Here is a 25,279-nt window from a genome sequence, read left to right as displayed (position 1 = left end):
ATCTGATTTAGCCTTTTGGTTATAACAAGGTACGCCAATCTGAAGAACTAATCTGACAGAAATGTAACACGAAGGGGAAAAAAAAGAGAGGAAAAAAAGGAATCATTTACTCACATACCACCCCGCCACTCCAAAACTGAACCATTCTGCACTCATACAATTGCTATATCTATAAAAAGGAACACAATCCACAGTTGTACTCTGGGTTACTCAAGTGGTCCTCAAAGAGCTCATCACTAAAAGTGCCTCAAACAAGGGGGTTACTTTCCCCAGTGTTCCAGTGGACCATCTGCAGTCCATGGGTATTTATATCTAAGGATTTTCTGAAGGACCTGACCATTTTTTTAAGCTAGACACAGGACTCTGAGGCAGCATTAGCTGAGGCATCTTTGTGGGTAAAGAGGAGCCACAAGAGCCAGCAGAGAACCCCCAGCACAGCTATAACCAGTGCAGAGCATAATCCTGCCCACTCCCACACCTTCCTTCACACATATCACTACAGCTCAGCACATTCCCCAAATCCAGTCTCTAAAACACCCAATTTCAATAAAATGAAAGAGAATAATGTGGCCTTTTAACACAATGAGACCTGCCACCCAAGAGCAAAAACATGATGTCTGAAAACAAGTTACCCTGTGTCCTGTCTTCCCTCTGACCTTGCCCTCCTAGCCAGCAGCTTTTCAGTGATTTCTTGAATTATGACCAATTCCATTCATTTCTGCCAGATCCTACAAGTCTCCCTTGCTATTCCATCAAGGCCCAGCCATGTGCCTGCTCCCTGCCCCTCTTCAGAAGCCCACACTCCCTGCCTGTCCTGCACACTTGCCCCTTTCCCTCCTTCCCTCCCCACTGCCACCAGCAGCCTCCTGCAGCTGAGAGCCCTTAGGGCAGGCACTGTGCCCCTCTTCCTTCTCACAGGCCAGCACCTAGGGCAAAGCACACTAAACTGCAAACTAAATAAGTGAAAATAAACATCAGGCATCACCTTGCCTAATGTCCAACTCAGAAAATCACCACCCATGAATAAAAAGTTGTGAGCATCTAAGCCTCTCATTAACTAGAAGCGTTACAGTGTTAACGAGCAACCAAAATTGAAAGGACAGTTTGCACAAAGATGACTTCAGCCTAAAAGGAGATGTTTCAGTGCTTTCCCTATATCTGAGGTCCATAAAACAAGCCAGCAGAATAACTCAGCATGTTGGAGAAGACTCCTGAGGGACCCATGCATTCTGCTTCTGGTTGACCACAACATTTCTGCACCGCCCAAACTCAGTTTTAAAGAGTTCAAACTATCAGCCATTCTGTTCCAATTGCCAACGAGGTCCAATCAGTGTGTTTCAACAGCTGGTTATCAGCAGCATGTTAATGCTTCAGAGCCAGCCTAGTGTACATAAAACATCTGCTCTCAGCAGGGAGCCACAAGATGGAAGGTAGCTCCTCGACCAGTAACCCCTCTTTCATAACATTTAAACCATTGGGAGATATATGGAATATAACCTTCCTGCCCTGTTTTCATCTGTTGCATATCTGAATCAAAAAGTTAGAAGCAGGAAAGCATAACTCTATTCCCACCTGTATTTTTTTCCAAAAGGTTTTTAGACATGCAGGAGGCAGAGGGTCAAGGAAGGGAAAGATGTCTAAATGCCTCTCATTTTTCACGCTACGTGGTGTGGAGGAACAGAAGTAAGGCTGCATCTTTACGTTCTCTAAACAGCTTGCCAGTTTAGCAATTCTACATATAAATATTAATTATGACCTTCACCCTAAAAGAATAGTGAATACGTTTGCAGAGTTTTTACTGCCTTTTGTTTAGAATACTGGGTATCTCAGAAACCACTACACTTATGCACATCTTGCCACAAATCATCTAAGATGAAGCAGTGGGCTAAATTCAAGCTTCCAGGTTCGTAAATGGGGCCAGAAGACACTTGCGCAGGTTTCTATTCATTAGAATATTTCAGTGCTTGCTTCAATTAGTTTGATACCTGTTTAGCTTTTAAAACAAACACCGTATCTCCATAACATTCTCCAATTGTTAAATGTGAATGTACAGCTTTCTATCTGCTCCTCAGCAGCCTCAGAAGTTGTTTGTGGTGTAGCCTGGGGAAGCATTCAACTTATTAGAGAGATCCAGCCAGGTTCCCTCTCCCCATCCAAAATTGCTTCACTAGATATAAAAATCTTTCACTACCAACCTAACATCTCCAGTATCACCAATACAGCTTGCTGTTGCAGAGTGAAGAGACCAGTTCTCTACTCAATAAACCTATTTTACCACAGCAGTGCAATTAACTTGCAAGCTTCCAATTACCCAGCGTGACAAAAGTTTTTAAGGACAGGCCTTAGACAGAGGTTAGTGCTAAATGTTAAAAGAATAAAAACATTTAAAAACAAAAAAAAAAAATCTAGAAAAGCTTTTAGTGCTTCCTGTAAGACAACTTTAGAAACACCAATTTCATCTCTTCCTAGTTCTGTCACAGTGGGATCTTCCACTTCTAAATACTCTTCAGAAAGAATGACAAGACATGGATAGAAAGTTAGTGTTCATAAGCACAGAAGTCAGATCCAGGACATGCACAAAAATAGTACAACAATGCAATTGTGGGGCTTTTTTTCCCCTTAGTGTTTCTTTAGCAACCAGTAGAAGATGCAACAATAACTTCTTTGGGAAGGCATGAGGGGGGGGAAACATAAAAAAAAGATTAAGTACAGCTCCACAATCAGTGACTTTGAAAAATGCATTGGATAACACCTTGAAGAGAAGGTCAATAGGTTTTATTTCTTATGAGTAATTCCTGGATAACAATTCCTCTACTTACTGGAGTATTTCCACTCATTCTGCATTGCCACGTCTAATCACTCTGCTGTCAACAAAAAAAAACCTAACGGACATGAAGAAAATATTTCTTTGGAGGGCAACTTGTTACAGAGCAAGTAAATAACCAAGAGGTTACTTTCAAAAGATCAAAGGGAATTTTGTACTATGAAAAGTGAGAAAATCTGAGTTGAGGTTGTTAACCCCCACATCATGACCAGAAAATAGCTTGGCTGCAGGCGCCCTCCTCATATCACAGAATTAAAGAATCATAAAGGTTGGAAAAGACCTCTAGGATCACTGAGTTCAGTGGTCAACCCATCCCCACCATGTCCACTAAACTACATCCCTCAAGCTACATATACACCTTCCTTAAACACCTCCAAGGATGGCAAGTCTCCCCATCAACATAAAGACTGTTTCCTCTTTTCCCTTTCAAGGTTCCTCCCTGGACTGAATGTTCTCTGATACCTTAGACCAAACAGACCTACAACATGAGTAGAAATTCAAGAGTGGCTATTCCAATAAATAAACTAAAATGATATAATTGAGTCAGTGATGTGGCCAGTAGAAGAGATCTGCACCACCATGTCTTATCCATCACTTCCAAGCAACATAAACCTACATTTTGTATGTTCTTAATAAATGCTAAGAGAATAAATGCTTTTCTTTCCCACTCACTGTCATAATACTGTGGTACAGTAGGAAAAGCTTATGGCTAATTTGGGGGCAACATTTTCACATCAAGAGAGAAAATAGTCTTACAGCTGCAAGTTGTTTATAAATAGTGCCCTCCAGGATCAGGCAATCATAGCCAGCTCCTTCAGAGGCAGCCAATATTTCAAGCTCTAACCTGGGTATATGAGCATCCTTGGCACATTTCTCCAGAGGCTGATCTTGGCCAGTACTGGGGAAGAAGCTATCAATATATATCCAACCCAAGGAGTCAAGAGAAAAAGGCAGTGCTGACTCCCATTTAATTTAAGGGGCTTCGGATCACAGAAGGCCAAAGCAGGTAAGAAACAGACAACTCTGAGTTAAACTCTACTAAATCACTTTTGAAACAAGGATTCCTAATGTGTGGGTTTCCAAGCATCTCAATGGCCTTTTCCAAACTTCTTCATGGTTGAAAGACTCAAAGGCTGTGAACAGCCTACAAAGATCTAGATAGAAGGGGCTAGCATAATTCTCCAACAAAGTTTCACCCATTCATTATATTTTGCCCTCTTAACTTCAGAAAAAAAAATATATAATCTGAAGATTCACCTTCATACTCTAGATAACTAGCACACATATACCAGACTGTTCAATTACACTTAATCTGTGTTAATTAATCTTACAATTTTCCAAGCTGTACATTAATACACTTGGATCATGAAAACAAAATCTTTATCATCAAGTTGATTCAATAAGATAAAACATCAACTAAGATGCATTTATCATCTTCTCAGCAGAATAAATCCTGCCCATCATATTATAAATTAATGACTAATCTCTAAATGCTGTGAGATATCCATTTAGTATAACAAAACAGCATTTATGAACAACTGACTTCAGGGAATGTTGTACTCATATTAGTTCAATACCTTTCGTACTCAATTTCTGTTCATTCATTAAGATTCAAAATCCATTTACCTACATATTTCTAAGACATCATAGATATCTCGGTTTCAGAGTTCCATATTACTAAAGAATAATAAACTCCAGCAAATACATGCTAGAGAAAGACAATATAAGCAATCATTCAACCTCATAAATTTTCACTTGTTCCTTATAGAGACTGTCACCACTACAAGACATGATGCAAAACAGCCTTTTCAACTAGTTATGCTGACACACACAACTTAGCACGTAACATAGAATAAAACCTATTTCTCAACCACTAAACAAGCATGCAACAAAAGGTCTCTCACAAAGCCACAAACTCATCCACTGATAACTAAACACAGTTACTGCTTTTATTATTTTATTGTTGACCTGCATGTTGTCAAGTCTCAAATCTTCAATTTTGCAAATTTTGGTATTCCAGCAAGTCAAAAGCTGCTTTGTCCTAAGTACACTTATAATACTAATATAATACTTACAAAGGCTTACTGGTGTTCAAGGACCCTCTTGGTTCACGTCAGGCCAAAACACAGCAACCTAAGCAGCTGATATAACATCCAGCAAGAATCAAGCTGAACATTCTGCTATTTCACTCATTACAATCTAACCACTGTACCCTTCAACAATGCACCAGTGTTACAAAGGATTTTCCATATTTTCATCCACATTATTCATTTCTGTCATCACAGACCTAAGGGTTTTAAAAAGCATTACCCTTATCAAGGCCCAAGTAGCAAATTCAGACATCGGGAAAAGAAACAGCCTATTTTAACAGATACACAATACATCTAGAAAAGACGAATAATTGCATAATCCATCTGACTTGCAGAATGTAGCAGCAGGCATTAGCAACACTGGACATGTCTGTTTTGGCTATTACATAGAATTAGGCAGACAAACTACTTTCACTCTTGCAGGGAAGTAGAAAGATTTAAGTGAGGCTAGCATCCAATCCTTCAACAACACATAGTTTCTAACAGGCCAAGTATTAACTCAGAACACTAGAGATAACCTCAGGGCCAAGGACAGCAGCAGTACATTTTATTCAATCAAGATTACTCCTGCACAGTACATCTCTCTACCAGCTGCTGTCTCTGACCACCGAGATAGAGAAGTTTAGTAGCTAAATTCAGTAGAGGCTGTATCAAGAAGCCCACATGCCTTGCATTGCATAATCATCACCGCCTGTCTGGTTTGACCTTGGATTGCTGAAAACACAATGTCCCTAAAAGTGATGGTGTTCCTGTGTTACTGTCTGTCCTCAATGTCCTCTCTCTCAAATAAGAATAAAAAAGTCCCTTAACATGGCAAGCTGTTCTTGTTAACCATGACTTCAGAGGGCTACAATCACCTGGAAAAGCTTGGAGAAAATAGAAAGTAATGACAAAAGGAGTGATGGGGTGACAGGAGGTAAAAAAGAAGAGACAGAGATGGATTTTTGTGTAATATTATATATTTATATTTTTATAGAGAGAGAACAGCTCCAAAAATGAAAGCAGGAATAAAGTGAGAGATTAGTATGAAAGCTGAAGTGATAGAAGAGTATTATGAATGAACAATGAAGAATCAGAGTCCCTCCCTTGGTTATCCTTGTTCAGATGTCTGCTGCTGAAAGTCACTACCTTCTCCATCATAGCCTCAACAAAAGGTAACAAATGGGGTAGTAATTTGGTGCCATATATATGATTAGCAAAATTAAATACCAACAGGAACTTACAAAAAACACTGCAAATTGAACTGGAAATAGAAGTAAGCCAAAAAAGAATGGTATCACTTGTATTAGAAGAGAAGGTCAAGCTACATTCGGAGATTCTTCAAGCCCTAAGATTTACATATGCACTTATTTTTTAAGTTAGAACATCAAAACATCATTGAAATCAATACTATTTATACCAAAAGCTGCTTTTTTTGTTGTTGTTTTTACAGAAACTGCTATTTGCTACTGTAACAGCTAATGAAAGAAACCTCTTCATTACCTCCTACACTGATGATAAGAAATGCACACAAGAAATAAAAATACATTGTATTTATGCCAGGAAGAATAAAACGCATAACCGGATAGAAGAACAGGTTTGAAGGAGAGTTTAACTGCTGAATCCCATACAAGCAGGCATATCATTTTTAAGATATTTTAAAACACAGTGAAGCAAAAAACATGAGAGGGAGTTTAACGTCCCTGAAAAAGGAAACTCCAAGTGTGCATGATAAACTAATAGTAGAAACTGCTTTACGATATCCAAAATACATTTTGTCTAAGCCTCATCAGTTTTTACCCTCTTGTTTAAGTTAATTGAGTTACTTTATGGACCAGGGACACATAAATAATGCACATCTGTTTAGATATTAAAAAAAAAAAGAAAAAACAGCAAAAAGTAGCAATTGCAACTTAAGTCAAGAGGATTTAACTTACACGTCAGATTTTACATCTACCATTTCAACACACGGTCACAATGGGCCACCAAGCACTCAGTACTTTTTATGTCACTACAACTACAAGAGAGAAAATTTTCTCTTACCTGTGCTCTAACTCCCGGATGGACAGTATAACTCCCGAAGTCGATGCCTTCTGTTGAAGGGTCGCCAGAAATGTGAACTCACTTTTATTCCGAAAGAGCTGAACCAACTTCTCGCTCACGTGGGGCGGTGCATGGATTTCTCTTTCTACATCTAAGAATTTTATTTAGAAATATAAATAAATAGAAATAAAATAGGGGGAGGGGAGAGGTGGGAAGGGGAGGGGAGAGGAACAATGGTCCAGTAAAAATGCTAAGTCAAAGATTCAGATTACATTTCTCATTTTCAAGAGACATCTACCACATGCTACCGCTGCATTTCTGCAGCGGGGAAAAAAATAACAACAAATGGCACCTTGTCAGCATGCCCACTTGTCACTTTGACAAGTTCACAAGTGGTCAGCTACTGATTTTCTGACAGTTTTTAATGGGATGCTGAGCCATTTGTGTCTGCCGTGACCAGATTAAGTCGCTGTAAATAAGGTGTGCTGCAGTCAGATAAATAGGCTCCTAAATACTGAGGAATCTCAAGCACTGCCTCTCCCAGCACAATTCACCAAGCTCCAATTTCAGCTTTTACCATCAGCTTCGTTACCATCTTTCCATCATACATCAGAGGGAACCTGTCCTTGCACTGTGTAAGGCAAAGATGTATTATTGCTAATAATGCTATATGGCTGTGCTTCTGCCCAAGAAATAAATACAAGACATGCTTGCAATATGCTATCGTTTCAGGGATTTCTCAGTTTAAGCCAGCAAAGCGTGACAGCTCATGCAATATTTATTAAAACTGTGGTGTGACCGGGCAGATCCAGAAATATTTCAGTCTCACTAATCCTGTCCGTGTCCAAGCAGCAGCACGCCTTCCCCTATTTCATCTCCTAAGATTCAAATGCACCATCTCCCAACATATTCCTTTTCATTTCATCCTTTTATTCACAAGATATCATCACTCCCAAAAGATGATTAAATGACAAAACGGAGAAATCGTGGCATTTCACCTTCCCACCCCTTGTCATGTTGCTCATGCTGGGCCTTTGTCACACATTCATGAGACCTGTGATGCTTGCAGTTCCTGGGTGTCACAACCAATTAGAAGCCTAGCGAGCCCCCTTTAGAAAAGGTTTACTTTGAAGCCAAAAATGCCAACACAGATTCTCAGCTGGTAGAAAACCATATAACTCCACTGAATCTTGAGAATCTGGCCCAGCGTGAGTGCTGTAATACACAAAGGTTTGATGAAATTTACAATTCAGAATTTCACTGCAGGGGAGGGGGGGGGAGAGAGAAAAAAAAGCATCATTAACTGAGGCTTTGCAAACTGAAAGAGAAGAAGCTGGCTTGAAAACAACGTGAAATTCAGAAACGTTGACTATGGAGGGAACGCCACAGACTGAAACCAAACTAGAAGGAAGAAGTATTCAAGCATGTTTTGTAATTGGGTGTCTCAACTTTTCCTGGACAGCTTAAAGCCCTTCAAATGAGCCTCCACACTCAGAATGCATAACACACTTGCACTTTGGAAAGCTCACCTCTGAAAAGTACTGCAAATTAGACATCAAAAATCACAACTCATCACTTAAAAATCTTCACCAGAGGCTCAAATTCATCCAATAAATAAATATAAGGTCCACCTTACAGCATCTATTTGTTCGATACCACTTCCAGTACCACAACAGAGCTTCAAAGAACAATAGTTTCCACAGCCAGCAGAAAGAGGAATGGAAGAAAAATGCATACAGCACAGAAGAGGAGCAGGTTTAGTGTTTACCTACAAGATTTAATTTTGTCTATCACTACATTCATGCAGCTTACCAAGTATTATTCCTGCCCATAAGTAAAACTTGTTTTGAAGCCTAAGAACTCCTGTATCATTAGATACACTCATTAGAAATAACATACTGCTTAACTGAAGTTCTCAAATATTCTGTTAAGTGAAAGCATAGGCAGTGCTGTTTGTGGAACACACGCAAAAATTAAACTCAAGTCATATAAAACCCAACACGTTCTCATTATGGATGGTCCCAGATATAAAGCCACAGCCTTCATATGTATCCACCAAATCTTATACAAATACCAGGCTCCTTAGTCAGATTCATCAGTGAATCATCAATGAACTGGCTACACCAGTTAAAAATGTGCTTGAAATAACATGTTTTATTCTAGACCTGTGCACAGTCACAAACACACTAACAGCACGTACAGCAAATTGCATTCACTCAATTGATTAAAAGCAGTATCTGCTACAGATATAAAAATCCTGAAGTTCCACAAATGCCATCAATTCATGTTTTGCATCACTTCTGTAGGAAATACCACACTAATGAATTGGGAGTACAAGCCACTTGAAGTAAGAGCTTTCTATTTACAAGCTGATTTTCACTCAAAAAGAAAAGAAAAATACCCTGAACATACATACACCACCTCACTGCAGGTGCCCAAAGGGAAAATGTTTGGTTTTTTTTTACACTCTCTATAAAAATAACTGCCTGCTTGTAATGAAATGCCATATTTCCTACATAATATAGAGCGATATAGGCTTATACGGCAATCACCAGTGAAACATCGCTTCATGCCTGAACGATAATGCAATCTCAGCAATAAATGAAATAAATAAATAAATAAATGCAACTTTCATATGCCCTTCGATGTGATTATATTTTCTTAATGTGAAATACCGACTGTCTGGAGGGCTTTTTAAATATACTAGAACGATTGTAAAGGAAAAAAAACCAGTCTGAAAAGTACAACTAGAACAGCAGATACAAATCATCTCAGAGCGTTAAGTGAACTTTCTTCCTTCAGCCAAACAGAGAAGCACAAGATATCTCTGCATTAAGAAGGCAAAGCAAGCTCAGTTCTCAGTGTCTATAACCCATGGTACAAAAGAGAAGGGAATTACATGACTGTGTTTGGACTGGAGTTTGAAGCCTTGAAGAAAATCACACAACTGGTCTTACAAGATGAATTCCAACCCATACAGGAAATGCAGGCCTAAATCAAAACGGGTCTTCTGTAACAAGATACTCTTTGTCATTAACTCCCTTGCTTTAGTACTTTTTTGTTTTACTTATTTTAGCATGGGAACACAGACCATACAGCTTTATTGGTAACTTCAATCATTGCAAAGCTACTTGTTTAAACATGCTTTTGGGACATCCTTTGCACAATCACGCCGGACAAGTACATAGAAATTAATCCTACAACAAGAGAGAATCTGGATCTCAGTGACAGCAATTAAGGAATCGAATGTTGCAGCTCACTGGCTTTTACCTTGCTACGGGCAAAATCCAATAAGACCTAAATCTCTCTATAGAGGAAAACACAGAAATAAATAACTTACTCAGCACTCCATTTTTAAGACTCCAGCCTTTCAAAATGGAACCAAAAGTAGATATGGCAGTGTCCAGATGTTGCCTGGGATGGAAACAGAAGACAGTGCCACAAAACCCTTCTCAGAGAAGGCAAGTGTTCACCAAAGCACAGACTCTTTTCTCCATGTTGGTCCCACAGACTGTTATTCAAAGACCTAATAAAACCAAACAGTACTTGTGCCAGATGCCCCTGTTGCCCATCTGCTCCCACTTCCCTACAAACATTCCTCAGCCCAAACAAGAGGGTAACAGAACCTTTCCCTTCTCCTTCAGCTGCTACTAAATAGGCTCACAGAAAGAATGATGTTTTCCCACTCTGCTGCTAGGTCTTCTCACCAGCATAAAAAAAAGACATTCTAATTGCTTTATTCACTCTTGCCTTGCTAGCTCTGCTCAGAGTTTGTAATAAACAGTAGGAAATCATGTTCAACAGCACGGCTTTCTAAATTATGATTATTCATTATAAATCACTTCTTACATGTTGCTTCAAACAGCGTTCCTCAAGAATAAGATCCATCTGCAGTGAAATGCTTGGCGATTTTAATATGCAAACCTCCTACAGAGATGATGTCTCATTTTAATTATTCTTTCGGTTTAATGGGTTTTCATTAAATTAGAGGAAGGAGCAATTATCAGGGTGAATAGCTAATGTTACAAAGGTAAGTTCCCATGACTGTACAGCAAAGGCAGTCCTGCTAGAGAAGGTGGAAAAACAATATAATGCAATGTAAACTCTTCTTTAGTGCCATACAAAACTACCCTGGCAGTAAACATTCAGATATCACTGTCATTCTGATGTATGTTTGTCAACTAGTTTTCAACCAGGTCTTGCCTAACAGAATTAATCTAGCATTCAGAATTATAGATGTGTTTCCTTCCATTCAGGAAGCTATTGCAAACCCAGCCCTAAAACTCTGGATGCCAGGGAGAGAGGAATTCTCAGCCACTAAAGAAATGAAACCGCCTGCTTATCAACTTACCTCTTCTCCCCAGCAATAAGAAGTCTTAGGGGCTTCTGTCAGACTCTTCACTACTTGAAAGCTCTCCCAACCTGAGCACCGGCTGGAATGACCACACTCATATTAATTAAGTTGTTGTTTGAGAGGCTAAGCCTCGTGTTTGCTTTATCGGCGTTTCAACCTGAACCAGGGAAACTGAGCTGCTCTGGGATAAGCAGGGCAGTAGATAACTTGCAAGACTTCGTAATGAATACACACCGAGATAGATGGAAGCCGCCTCTGTTTATCAAGTCCCAGCCCATGCAGGGGCAACAGAGTGTGCACGGCAGCAAAACCTCCTTGCTGCACGTTGCCCGCTGCTCAGGCAGCTCCTTTTCCTCACTCGTAATACTTAAAGCAGCACAGGCTCAACTCCTCAAGTATGCTCAGCTTTGTCCTCAAGGGACTCGTGCTGAAATCAACACTATTTACAAATGGATGATCCCTTAAATTAGCTGCTTACTCCAGAGCTGGTAGAAATGCTCCAGAAGTTACGCTACTGCTAACGGTGCATCATCTGCTCTTAAATCATGTGAGTTAATCAAATTACACGCCTTGTTAGTTAATTAGTGCAGGAGTCACTGATTATAACTTCTTTTCCACTGTTTCTCTGTATTAACTAACATATCGCATCAGTGCAATTGCGATAAAGGCTGCTTTTGAAAATAACAGCAGTTCAAAAGGGTACCCACTGCACCAGCAGAAGAGGCCGAAAGCCCAAATTGCTCAGTGCCGAAGACCCCAGCCTCACCCCAATAGGGCTGCACAGAGGGAAGCACCCATCTCCCTTGTGAAGGCCTGTGTACCTCAGCATGCACATCTGAGCACCAGAACTCAGCTGATCCTTAAAACAGAGGCCTCTGGCTCAGCTTCTTTGCTTGCAGAGAGAGATTACAGTGCCCAGCGCTACTTCTGGCAGCAAACAGAACTGGCTACCATCCACACAGTGGTTTTACTTCCAGTCCTGTAAAGCCTTTTAATCACAGGAATAATCCAACTAAAGGCAGTGAAATTACCCCACAAGTTCAAAGTTAGTATATGACGACACACTCTTGTGGTCAGAAGCCCCAACGGTGGCACTCTAAACAGTTGCTTAATTATTTCTAAAGCATTTTGCTCACTTCCTACTAAAAATCATATGCTTTTTCATTTTCCTTATGCAATTTGCAAACAAATACGTGCCACGAATTCATTCTGTTTTCTTTACCTCAGAAAAATCACTCGCGTGTTGCTGCTGAAGAAAATTAACTCCAGGCTGTGTGTTTTATTTACTAACTGCATGATAATGGCACGGGGCACAATGCATTTGTCAAGGCTTCTCTCTACTGAAGTATAATTTCTCCTGTCAGCCTCTTCACAAGTCTGAATGCGTTGAAAATTTATGGCCACCCTTGTTTTGTTGGAACACACGTGAGCACGTTTATACCCTCGTCCCAAATACATATCAATTCCATCTCTGTGAAGCACTGCATACGGTCCTCCATCAAAGAGGCACAAGCACAGCTAACACACTTAGTCATTCCCCACAAGTTCTATATGAATTATTTGAGAGACCTAACCATTTTCCAAAATGCCACAATAATCACTGTTTTATCTTTTTACACCGTAATTATGATTTCGAGCATTGCTTTTCTTATTTCACCCAAGCACACCACAACTCATGAATAAAATATGACAACTTTGATAGCATCCATTGCTGTGGGTTCATCCGTAACAGCAAACGTGCTCAGGATACTAAGCACTCCCTCTTGCTCCACAAGCCTTTGTTTCGGAAAATAAGCTTTTATTTAAATAGAGCTGCCACATGTGTCCCCCTTTTTTGCATTTCTTGCCGTTAGCAATAACACCAGCAATCATGTTTACTTTTTGTTTTAATGACTCCATTTTGAAACAATTAGGATGGCATCAAGCTAGAGAAGCAGAATATCCCATCTGAAAGCCGGTACTCACAAGACATCGAAAAACCATTAAAAGCACTGCCAGCATCAGAGAACAAAAGGCTAACACGCAGAGAGGAATAGTATCATTAAAATAAACCCCCACACTTCATTCTGATCTGGTTTTGTAATTAATTATGATGAAGTAAACCTACACAACTCCCCTGCTTTGCTAAGACTACTACTGTAACTAATACCGCAGAGTCCTACTTCGACAGCTCCTCAAGTAAATTCCCTTAAAAGGAAGGCAGGAGATAAAGGCCAACGCATGAGGTTTCCAAATCACCAGCCTTTCCCAATTTATACTCCAAATATCACATTCTGAGCTGCACTGCTTCATCTTTCAAACAGCATGACGAATATCTGTGGAGACCTCCACAGACCGCAAAAAACCCATGACACATGCATCAAGCCCACTCTCCTCCCACACACCTTGGCTTGGTTGTTTTCCCTAGTCCCAAGAACAGGCTCTGAAATTCCAACATGCAACGAGAAGAGAGAGAGAAGCAGAGGCAGATCTGTGTGACGGCTGTAGGCAGCCTTTCATCAGAGAAGCAATGAGTATTTAACCTCCAAGATCCAGTTTCACGCTTGTTGCACTCTCAGGGCATCTATGCTACCTCACAGGTTACAAAATGTAAAAGGAAAAGACAGAAGAAGGAAGAGCAGTGAGAAACTCGGCTGCCTTAACAACACCAACCTGCCTTCTGTAGGAATCACCTGTTCCCACCGCTGCCAACTGGAGAACTCCCAGCTTCAAATGGAGGAGCTACCTGTATGCACAGGGTCCTAAAGCAATCCCTACCGCTGCAGCCATCCTATACATATATATACACATATATATTTTCCTATTTATAACAGAGGAGATCAAAGAGATATCCAAAAACATTAACAGACAGAATGGGAGGATAAGTAATGGGAAAACCATAATAAGAGATGTTAGGAAGCCAGAACACCAGCCCTCAGCTGGAGCACTGACTGTGTCAAACCAGTGATTCACAGGCCCCTCTGTTGTCAGAATTACAGAATCAATTCGGCTGTTTTAGCAGGTATGCAGCCTACGTAGCCACTGATTTAATGAATATTATAGTGGACACAAGGTGCCAAAATCTTCTGGTCCATTTACTTAAAAAAAAGAAAGAAAAAACAACCACTAATGCTCTGCATTTTGTATCATTGAATAGGCCACAAAAGGCAAAGCAATCACATGATATTATGCCATAAACCAGCGCAGTATGACATGATTACTTCTCACCATTTATGTGGCAAAAATGAAAAACGAGGGGGGGGGAAAAAACAACATCCCCCTTGTGTCATTTATACACCCACACTGCAGGAGGCAAAATTAATCTAGAGTTTGGCATAGAAGAAGTAGGCTGAGGTCTCAAGTAGCTTCTAATTTTTATTCTTGATAGGTTGTTGAAGACAGCAGGGCTTTTCACTGCAGGAAGTTTTTCCATGCCCGCCCCTTGCATTTAGTCTGTATCTGCTTTTGTGTACCTTCTTAAGATAGAAAATCTTAAAAATAAATAAATCCTCATTTTTGAAATAAGTAGTTATGAAAACCTGATTACGTGCAGTATAATAAGAGTATCAGGTCCTTCACATCCTTTGTGGGGGGAAAAAAAAAAAAGACATCTTTGTTGTGTTTCTGTTCTGATGAAGATACAAGAAACTCAAACTGTTATTCTTCCCTTATCTAAATTGATTTCCTCTCATTTTAAGGTCCTAACTGCTAATGTGAGGGGGGAAGCATGCCACGTTTACCAACAACATCAGGAACCAATTCCTCCATTCCCCCCTTACTGAAGAGTACAGACCTTTTGCTTTCTTTCTGTTTATCTTCCTTACAGGACTTTGTCAACAGTTTGCCAGAAGCATTCCATGCTTTTAGCATACTACAGAAATACTGAAGTGCTTCTCCCACGTCCCTCTGTACTTACCACAGCGGCAATGAAGATAGACAAGGAGAACAATTATTATCTCCTAGCAAAGCAAAAATAACTGCCAAGAGCAGAAGCAACGCGTGCTCAGAATTCTTCCCTCATCATTAAAGACATGATGGGAAACCCAAAAAAAATGTCAAGTATAACAGAAGGCAGCGTGACAACTTTCAGGATGGAAAGAAATAATAATTGGAAATCAGTCACTGTAGTTTCGTGTGGCCATGTTTCTATTTTAGTCTATGCTTTTAGTTTATTTTTGGGGGGGTAAAAAGGGTCTAATGAAGGAGAAACACTGTGAGGATTTACAAATACATAACAAACATAAATATGAAGTTAGGCAGCTGTCAGTATTGAAGCCACGGAAGAAACTTTGCTCAGCCCTATGCGCTACAACACTGTCCTCAATGGCAGGATCACACACTGCTTTCCAGAGGGCCCCTGCCTCAGACAGTGCACAAAGCAAAGAACAAAGAGCAAACAACACTTGTTAACGAGTAAGGATTTTGTCTTACTTTTATTGTTCAAGGCACACCTTGAACAGTAAATCTACTGTATTTAAATCCTTCTCTGAAGACAGAACAGACCGTGACCAAGTTAATTATTCTAGCGCAGTATCTGAGACTCTGCAATTAATTAATTCTTTTCACACCACTGCTGTTAGAGGAAAGGGTAACACTACCTCAGCTTTACAGGTGAACAACCTAAGCAGGGAAAATTAAGGTTCCAAGTCACTAATTAAACACACATGATCCAAGTTTTTTATCCTCCAAAAAACATTTGTTAAAAATTAGCACGAAGCACAGACACCCCACAGCGCTGCCAAATCTGATCTTCCAATGCTTCCCCCCCCCCCCCCCCAATTTTGTTGTCTTTACTGCAAGCAAACCTTCACCTGAGCCCTACCTACTCAGTGTAAGACTGCAGCATCTAAGTTTCTTGTTCAGTCCCAGCTGCCCCCTTTTAAAACTTTCAGGGAGGTCTGGGGAAGAAGGGTGGAAAGCACAAGAGCAACTACAATCTCAAAGAGACTGAGTACCTGCTCACTGTTCTGCTGACAGACGTGAGGTGGAGAACAGCGCGTTCCTTCATCACCCTCAGGCAGGGCCGCCAAGGAGCAACAGGCACTTAGATGCTCAAACACACTGCCTGGTTTCCCCATGGAAGTGCCATGGATCCAAGCAGGCACCCATCAGTGAATTAAGCCATTAAAACCTTCTGGCATCTTCACTCTTAGCAGCACTTGATAGAGCAGCTTCCACCCCACAACCAAACCCAGGTGCTGGCCCAGTCCCCAGCCAACACAACCAGCAGCCCCAAAGCTCCGAGTAAACCCTAAAATGCTTTATCTTCTAATGTTAGTCATAAGATTATTACAATTGGAAAGCACTTCAGAGATACCCAAGAACAGAAATGGTCAAAACTGAGCACTGAAGAGGCAACAATACTGGAAACGCTGCCATGTGCATCAGGCCAGGCTGCCTGCACAACACTTTGCTCACACAAAGGATTTTTATTTAACCATTGCAAACTTCTCTCACAAATACTGCAACCGTGCAATCAGGTAACGCAGGAAAAAGAGGGTAAAAATGCAAAACCTACTCATTTCTAAGCACAGACCCACACCAGGTGCTGAGGTGCTGGAAGCAGAGACACTGTGAGCAGACACGAGCCCACTTCTGGAAAGCCCCCACCGCTTCCAGAAGGTTCCAAGGCCCTCAGGGCAGGATGTCCTTGCAGGGCACTCTTGGCACCTCAGGAAATCATGTAGAAAAGAAGGGTCAAAAATCACAACTAGGGGGTCTGTGCCAGCTGTATAGAAAAGAAGCCATAAGTAACCGATGCAAAGCAGAAAGGGGCATGACTGAACTCTGTGCTGCAGGATCCAAAGGCCAGGTGTTTCTCTTGCAAATCCAGTGCTTGTTTAACACAAGCAAAAGAAATAGTCAAGCAAGAAAGGACTGCATACAGGTAGACCTTCAATAGTATGTGGTGGTGGTCAAAACTACTTCAAGCTGCAGATAGCACATAGAGTGAAAAGACAACCCCTAATTTAAAGACAAAGTTGAAAAATACTTCCAGATTGGTAAGAACCGGGCAAAATAAAACCTTAATCAACTTCTTTAGGACATGCTTTGTAAGTAATGACTTTAAGCCTCTGTCCAAGAGGTTCAAGAGAGGTGTTGAAGGAAGAATTAGAAAGAAACGAGCATGGCTGACAGGTTGTAAAAGGAATAACATTTTCCTTCCACAATGAGAACTGAGCACTGAACAAAAGTCACTGATTAAGGCAATCACGATGTAACAGGCTAAAGACTGGGCTCACTGCCTGGGAAAAAGCTGACCAGCTAAGTGCCTCCTCAGGCCTTATGTATAACTAAAGCCTTCCTCTGCCTCTGAACCTTCAGTTGTGAGTTAGAAACTAAAACTCATCTCTCATTTGTGCAGTCAGCACCGACGCCACTTTTCTGATTCCCTCATCCCTATTTCATAGAGAACGGGACTGAAACACCCAAGTAACAGAACTGATCAATTAAATGAACAAACTAACAAAAAAAAAACAAGCTGAAGTACTCTAATAATCAAAGAAAAATCCAATAGGACCACTCAGATGACTGAACCTAATTGAAGGTTTCTATGCTGCTCTGAATTAGGAACAGATTAGCTCGTCCAAAAGCAACCCACATCTCTCAATTGCCAGTTTGGTTCTGTCACGCTGTCACACAATTTGCAATGGAGTTAAATTTGATTCTTTGCCTGTAAAACGTGGCAATCTGAGTTTCAGCTCCTAGTATCAATAGTATAAAATCAGAATACTGCACTGGTTACAATTAAGGTCGTTTTGGATTCCAAGGAAAAAGTCCTTCTACATTTCGTCTGTGATGCATCAAATCCTGAGCTCAACTCCAAGTCATTTTGTAACAAACAGCACTTCTAATGCCACTGATCAAGAAATCCAAATTAAAACCAGTCATTTATCTTCCTGCTGTGCACTTCTTCTATCACTCCTATTCCTCCTTTTTTATCTTGTTGCCTCTAAATACAACCAAAAGAGCATCCAAAACTCACAAAGCTTTCAGAATCAAAGAGTTTAATTCACACAGACAGAATCTTGCTTGGGAAAACATGAATTGTTTTCACTACAGCAGCGTGCAGTCTGGTCTGGGTCAGCAATCAGCCTTCCAGGTGTGGTGGGACCTTTCCTGCCTGGAGCCCCATGTGCTGACAGGAGAGCAGCAAGTCACAGCACACATCAGTTACCAACACCTGGTAAGAGCTGATCAGAGCAAAGCTCTGCTGAAAGAGAGCAGCAAGTCCAACAGAATACAGACATTTTCCAACTAAGCACTGACTTTCAATCTTTTCTCTCCCCCAGGACGGCCACATTGGCTGGATTTTTGTGAAATTCTATGGGGAAAGAAAGTGCAATTCCTTCCAACTTGGACTTAGCCATTGCCCAGACATCCCTGTGGGTTCTGTACTAGTTTTAGGGTATGGCAAGATAAAAATGGAAATTAACTATCTTCTGGTTCCAGCCAAAGGACCTGGCATATAGCCTAACTGTAGCTGTAAAGTAAGTCACCTCCATCACTAAATGAGACTTTATACATCTGCTGACATTTAGCAAATAACAGATAGGAACAAGAAGGGAAGCAGCCAGCGGGCAGCCTCAGACTTCCATCCTATCCGACAGCAGCAGCAAAAGAGCCCTCACAGACCTCTCTCAGGAAGGAACAATATTCCAAAGGTCTTGAATCTCCTCCTTGCTCAAGGGCTGATGAGCTTGACTAAAGACAGTAACTTCCCATGCCATCTTCCAAGAAGTTCTGTACTACAAGCAATATCCAAGAACAAGGCTAATCCTGTGTGCATTTAAAAGATTTCTTTTTGTTGGGGGGAATTAGAAAAAGCTTTATTTAGCTAATTACAAACTCTGAGCCATAAATTCACTTCATACCATTAACTTTTGCTCAATGCTTCCATTAATATGTTTTTTAATGTCTGCTCACTCGAACTTTACAGGCAAACTTCACAGGTCTTCTCTAAAGTTTGTAAGCTACAAATGCAGCCTTTCAAGGCAAACAAACCGAATATGCATAAGATTATCACCATTGGTCTACATTCAGTATCAAGGGATTCAAACAGTGCCCCATCTCAGTCATCTTCCCTGACTACTCTGACTACTGGTCTGGAAAATCACACCAGATTCAGATGTGTTCATCAGCACAGGTGCAATTAGCTGTACAGAATGGCAGTTGGAAATGATCAAAGCACGTAAGTCAGCCAGGCCACTGCAGTCTATGAAGGAAAAAATCTTTACTTCAGTATTCACCCATAACACACAAACCCATAGTCAAGTGTATCAGATGAAAAACTACTGGTAACTTGAAGTGATTAAATGAACACCCATCTCCTGGACGCTGATCTGGCAAACAGCAAAAATTCACTACTCGGTGTAGCATAGAAGATTGGAAATATGACTAACTAGATCTGAGATGGTCTCCAGAAGCATCTGCTATGCCACATAAAGTGGCCTTTACCAGGCAAAAAATGAACTTCAATTATTCCAAGTAACAGAAGAAGCAGATCTGTAAAGTCCACAGTATTGCAGATCCTGGAGAAAAACTAAATGAGATCATAATCTTTTGCCTCTAAGAACATCTACAGAGAGGGAGAGATCAAAAATTAAGACCCTAACGTACCCACTTTAATACATAGTAAAAGCATGGTAAAGAAAAAAGCAGAGGGATTCTCCATAATAGAGATGCTCCTACCCATGCTTTAATGTTTGTTAATCTCATGTGATATAAGTGTCCCTCTCATGAGGCTGCCTCCTAATCTGGGCTTATTATAAAGCTTCCCAATTCATCCTTCATTTCACTCCCTTAAAATAAGATATATATATATAGTGTTTCTCAACCTTTAGAATATTGAATGAAAAATTACATTACCATTCAAAGCGGCCGGTGCTCAGTTCTGACAGTTAAACGCAATACAGTTCGATTTTCTCATTTGGGTGGTTCTCTCAGTTGATGAAAGACTTGCTACACGTTACTAACCAGTGCTGAGACATTAACTGCCTTCTCCTATCTACACAGCTTCAGCTCTGTGCGTCTCTTACATGTACGACAGAGAGGAAGTATCCAAGAATACAGTAGTCTATGCCTTGGAACCATTTTGACATGCTTAGTTGGGGGAAATAATATATATATATATACTGGGGAGTGTCATAAACCTACTAGAAAAAAAAAAGACCTCCCCAGACACCAGTAACCTTGGTGACCTGGCAGCACACACACAAAAATCAAAAACCAACCAAAACTAAACTTATTTGAGCTAAAGAAAAAGACATTAAGACCACTATTGCAGGGAATCGGGCATTAAAGCTCTTATGAGCTCACACAGAATTGGGGAAAGAGAGTCAAGAAGACGCATCTTACCTTGAAATAAAAATGCTTTGCTGGCATTGTGCAGTCCTGGCACTTGCGTTACCCCGATGGTTGTATTCAGGAGATCCAGTTCTGTGATGATATCAATTTGTAAGTCAGGATCCATTCCAAACCCTACAGCTGTTGGAGGGAAAGGAGGGAGAGAGGGAGACCGAGTTAGATCAATTTTTATTTCAAATCAGATAATGAATAGCATGGAGAAGAATATCTAGTGTAGGTATTTCCAGTATCTTCACACACACACATGCAGTATACAGTAATTACTTAGAAGATGCAGTAATTCGCTTGCAAGAAAAAGAGATATTCTTTCCCAAATCTTTCAATTAAACTATTTCCTTTTCACAGCTTTTATTACACGCAACTTAGAACATTACAAAACTGACACATTAACCCAGCATCCTTTTGAGGCTGAAAAACAATAAATAAAAGCATAAGCGCCTACTCAAAAGGATGAAAGAGATGAGCAGCATACAACTACTGGCTACAGAATTTCCAGGGAGACACGAGGGCTGGAAATCCCTCTCACATTTCACTCGTAGCTGAGACCAACAGATCAAGCCTTACAGATCAGTCAAAATAGAATCTATTTTCCCAACTGGACAAAATGACCCTGAAGGAGATACAGTACCATGATGAAAGATGTCATAATCACAGAGCCCTGGGTGAGTCATAAAACCGATGAAGCTTATGGAGCACATCTTCTGTATTTAAGCTCAGCCAGCCCCCATGAAGCATGCCAAAGCCTATGTACAAATAAGAGACGTTCATTTACCTAAACCTTCTGATCTGAAGTAGCACCTCTTGCATAAAAATGAACCCAGACCTAAGATTCAGAAAAACTCATGCCCAAGAAAAAGCTGGTCATCCCTTTAATTGATAGGGGAAAATCGATGAGACTGACAGAAAAGATGCACGTTCAAGTAATTTGAAGTTACTGCATTCAAAAGTTCAGGGCAACTTAATGGCTACGGTACACTGAATTTTTAAACATACCTCCTTTTCCAAGGGATGGCAAGAGGCCAACCTGACCGCACTATCTTTCTCAGCATAGCAATAAATACAGCACAAGAGCTGTGCCTGACACGTAGGTCAAACAACCTCACGCAGGATCCAAGCACTTTCCTAATGAAAATTTTTGCTAACATCATTAGTAATGGGAACGGGTTCTGAGAATGAAAGCCTGATGCAACCAAAGTCAATAGTAAAACCTCTCACTGACTTCTGTGGGGCAAGGACGTTACCTGTGGAGCACATCTAGATTGATATCCACTAAGTGGAGTCCATGATCAGGTCTAAACTGATTTATTTGGCATTCTAAGACTGTGCTTCTGGATCATTTAAGCAGCAAATTCCCTAGTCCAACTCTTTGAAAGGCTCTAAAAAAACTACTGAGATGTACAGAATGAACAAGAAGTTACATATTCTGCTCATAAATCATCTGTTCCACAGTACTTTCTCCTTTCTTTTATTTAGAAATTAAAACTCCTCCTGATAACAAGCTGCGATAATCCAGAGGACATTATTGCACAGTACGCTGAGTAGTAAAAACCAGACAGTTTTAGTTTCTCATCTTCCCTACTGAAAGCAGAGTATGCTATTCCTTATCAGGAAGAGGTTAGATGGGTCTGGAGCAACAAGAACCTACTACTATGAGGGCAGCCAGGGTAGAGACTAAAACTTGCTCAATGGAAAAGACAAACCACATCCAGTAAGACAAATCCTGACCCCGTTAAAGCCAGCGAATGCTCCACCACTGACATCAAGAGGGTGAGGACAGAAACCACATCGAGCATGTATAGACACTCCTATAAATCACCGAAGCTCCGCTGCTCTCTTAAGGCTGTTAATTCCAGCATGGATAGCTCAACAAGTACAGATCACTGCAGCTCCACAGACTTCGATTCATGCCAGGGAGGGATCCCGTGTGACAATTTCAATGTGCTCCCTCCCAGCTTTTCGAATGCTTTCAAAAAAGGAAATTAGTTCTAATGTCGCAGCATCCATTTAGCAAAAGACTAACATTGCTTTAAATACAGTCATTTTCCTGTGCTGGCTCCCCAGCCTGCAGCAGGCACTCAGAAGCCTAGTTAAATAATTAATAAACAACAAATCAGCAGCTTCAGTATCATAACTAAGTCTCCTTTTCCCCTGTGGTCTCTCATGCTCTATCAAAAGGATTCCACAAGCACACCAACTGCATCCAGCACGTTCTGCTGCCTCCCTTCAGCATAAGGAAGGCTAAAAACACTGCTGCTTCTGGAAGTCAAAATTAACCATCAACCTGTAAGTCCTTGCTGGAGAGCTGTGCAAAGCTCGACCCTGACCAACAGTGCTTTCAATTCCTATTTAAAGTAATTGGGCCATTTCCCTCACATCAGTGGCTTACACAAGCAAAACTCCTACTAATTCACTCAGGGGGCAGGCATAGAAATCGTCTCAGGACTTGGTAGATTTGGCCCAATGCAAATTGAAGGCACTAGAGTAGATTAGAGGATTAAGCCATATAATTATGAGTTATGTCACTAGGAAATCCCTAGAAGAAATTAATTCCACCTCACGGCTCCGACAGCTCATACGCTCTGCTTGCACCTTTATCACGAGCACCCAAGCCCTGGCAATTACACCACGCTCCAGCTACCTAATGTGCACCATATGATGCGTGCAGCACGTTCATAATTTCCTTGACCCCGCCGTACGTGGGCTGCCTGGAGACAGAGAAACTTTGAAAGCACAGCCGACACAGCCCAGCTGTGCCCACACAACCATGTGCAATCATTCAGGTGGTAACTGGAACCTCCACCTGAGGCGTTTTGCTCGGCCCTTCCGCAGCTCCTGCAGCAATTGTTGCACACAAAGAACTTTCCGAGCAGCTTTGCAATTCCAAACAGGTGAGTTTAGGGTCCTATTTACCACCGCAAGTGCCTGCGAGCGTTGCTGGGGCGAGTATTAGGAACGGCGTGTTCTCCCAACTACTCCACTTACCACCTCTCAAAAGCAATGTATTTCAATAAGAAAACACTAAGAACAATATTAAAACACCGCTTCTTTCGCACTTCGGCTAATCGCACCGGCAAATTTCCCTAAGGACACCAACGGACACCAGCAAGGAAACGACCCCCAGCCGAGCTCCCTCCGGTGCAGGGCGACTCGCGGGGTAAATGGAGAGAACAAAGCCGCCACCGGGAACAGGCGCCGGGTCTCGCGGCTCCCCCGGGCTCCATCCACCGCGGACAGCTCTGGGCACGGCGCAGCAGAGCAGCCGTCCCCGCTCCCCTCCGTGCTCGATCCCCGGGGGCGCAGCCGCTGCCCCGAAACTTTCCGACCCCAACGCTCGCGGAGCGGCCGCGCCCAGCGCCCCCCGCCGCAGCCCCCAGAGCCGGGGCCCGACCCTCAGCCCACCGCAAAGTTTCCACCCGCGCTCCCATGGGATGCGGCTCCGCAGCCCCATCCCGTCCCATCCCTTACCTGCCCCGGCGGCGGCCGCACACGCCCATAGGAGCAGGAGCAGACCCATCGGCGCGGCGCGGGCGGCGCCCGCCTGCCTCCCTCCCTGCCTGCCGACAGCTGCTGCGGAGCGGAGCCGAGCCGAACGCAGCCTCCGATGCGCGGAGCGGCACCGGCAGAGGCGGCTCCGCCCGCTGCCCAGGCACGGCCCCGACGCCCCCGCGGCTGGGGCTCCCCGCCCGCCCCCCGCCGTGACGCGCGGGCCCCCCCGGGCCTCGCCAGCGCCGCCGCCCGGCCGCCGAGTGGGAGCGGCCCCGCACGCAGACCCCGAGCTCGGCAAAGGGATGAGACCCCCCCGCGCCGCCCCGCAGACCGATGGAGCGCCGAACTGTAACGCGGATACCCGTACCTTGCCGAGGGCAGCACCGGTGTCCTTGCTCGAGTGGCTTAACTGCTCTCCCCTCCACGTCCATCAAGCTCAAAAAGGGGACAGCACTTCGGTATACTTGCAAGTCATCGGTGAAGCTGCTCCAATGGCTGTTCTAAAGAATCTCTTCACCTACTTTTTTTTTCTCTCCAGCCACAACCTCGGCTCACGCACGTAGAAGAAACCGGCTCTAGCTCGCGACCCCCCTTGAACATCTGGTTTAAAGTTGGGTTAGAGATGGAGGGCAACTACTAGAGCTCCCGTCCCACCCAAGGCTAGCCCAGGTGGTCCTGCTTGTTCGATACAGTTCCAGTCAAGCCCCAGCTGGTGGAAAGGCAAATACTCCTCACCTCATCATGCTGTAGTTAGGCTCTGCTTAACACAAAACTAGGCCAGCTTGCACGCAAAAACAAACAGTTAAATAAATGTTTAAGTGTATGTTTGAAGGAAGCTGGGATAACACAAACACTGAAATAACTGGATTAGACATAAGGAAGAAGTATTGTACAACGAGGGTGGTGAGGCACTTTGAGGCAAAGGTTGCCCAGAGATGCAGAGGAAAACCTAACCCTGGAGACATGCAAGGATGGGGCTCTGCACACCTGATGGAGCTGTGGGGGTCTCTGTTGCAAGGGGAGTTGGACCAGGTGGCCTTTAAGGGTCCCTTCCAACTCAAAGGATTCTATGACAGAAGAAAATAAATCAAACAAAATAAAAAGCAATTCTTAAGGGGCAACTGTGCTCATGCACATTCACAATAGTGTGATCAGAAG

The 25,279-nt window shown here is 42.2% G+C and overlaps 1 protein-coding gene across 4 annotated transcripts in view; it reads right to left on the bottom strand.

Annotated features, from left to right (window-relative positions):
- NELL1 (neural EGFL like 1) overlaps window positions 1-24,567 on the bottom strand; it is a 240,310-nt gene extending 215,743 nt beyond the window's left edge. For 3 of the 4 annotated variants that reach the window (XM_032444974.1, XM_032444975.1, XM_032444976.1), the window contains exons 1-3: window positions 24,489-24,567; window positions 20,627-20,755; window positions 6,937-7,087 (exon numbers count right to left, since the gene is read on the bottom strand). In XM_032444974.1, coding sequence (XP_032300865.1) covers window positions 6,937-7,087; window positions 20,627-20,755; window positions 24,489-24,552 — 344 coding nt within the window. In that variant the 5' untranslated portion in view covers window positions 24,553-24,567. Of the gene's footprint in view, window positions 1-6,936; window positions 7,088-20,626; window positions 20,756-24,100; window positions 24,250-24,488 lie in introns of those variants that run through there. The other variant, XM_015863431.2, reaches the window with a different exon arrangement.
- Window positions 24,568-25,279: the final 712 nt, after the last annotated feature.

This window comes from Coturnix japonica, chromosome 5 (assembly GCF_001577835.2).
Source record: "Coturnix japonica isolate 7356 chromosome 5, Coturnix japonica 2.1, whole genome shotgun sequence".
Classification (NCBI taxonomy): domain Eukaryota; kingdom Metazoa; phylum Chordata; class Aves; order Galliformes; family Phasianidae; genus Coturnix; species Coturnix japonica.
This window is presented reverse-complemented; position numbering and strand designations above follow the sequence as displayed.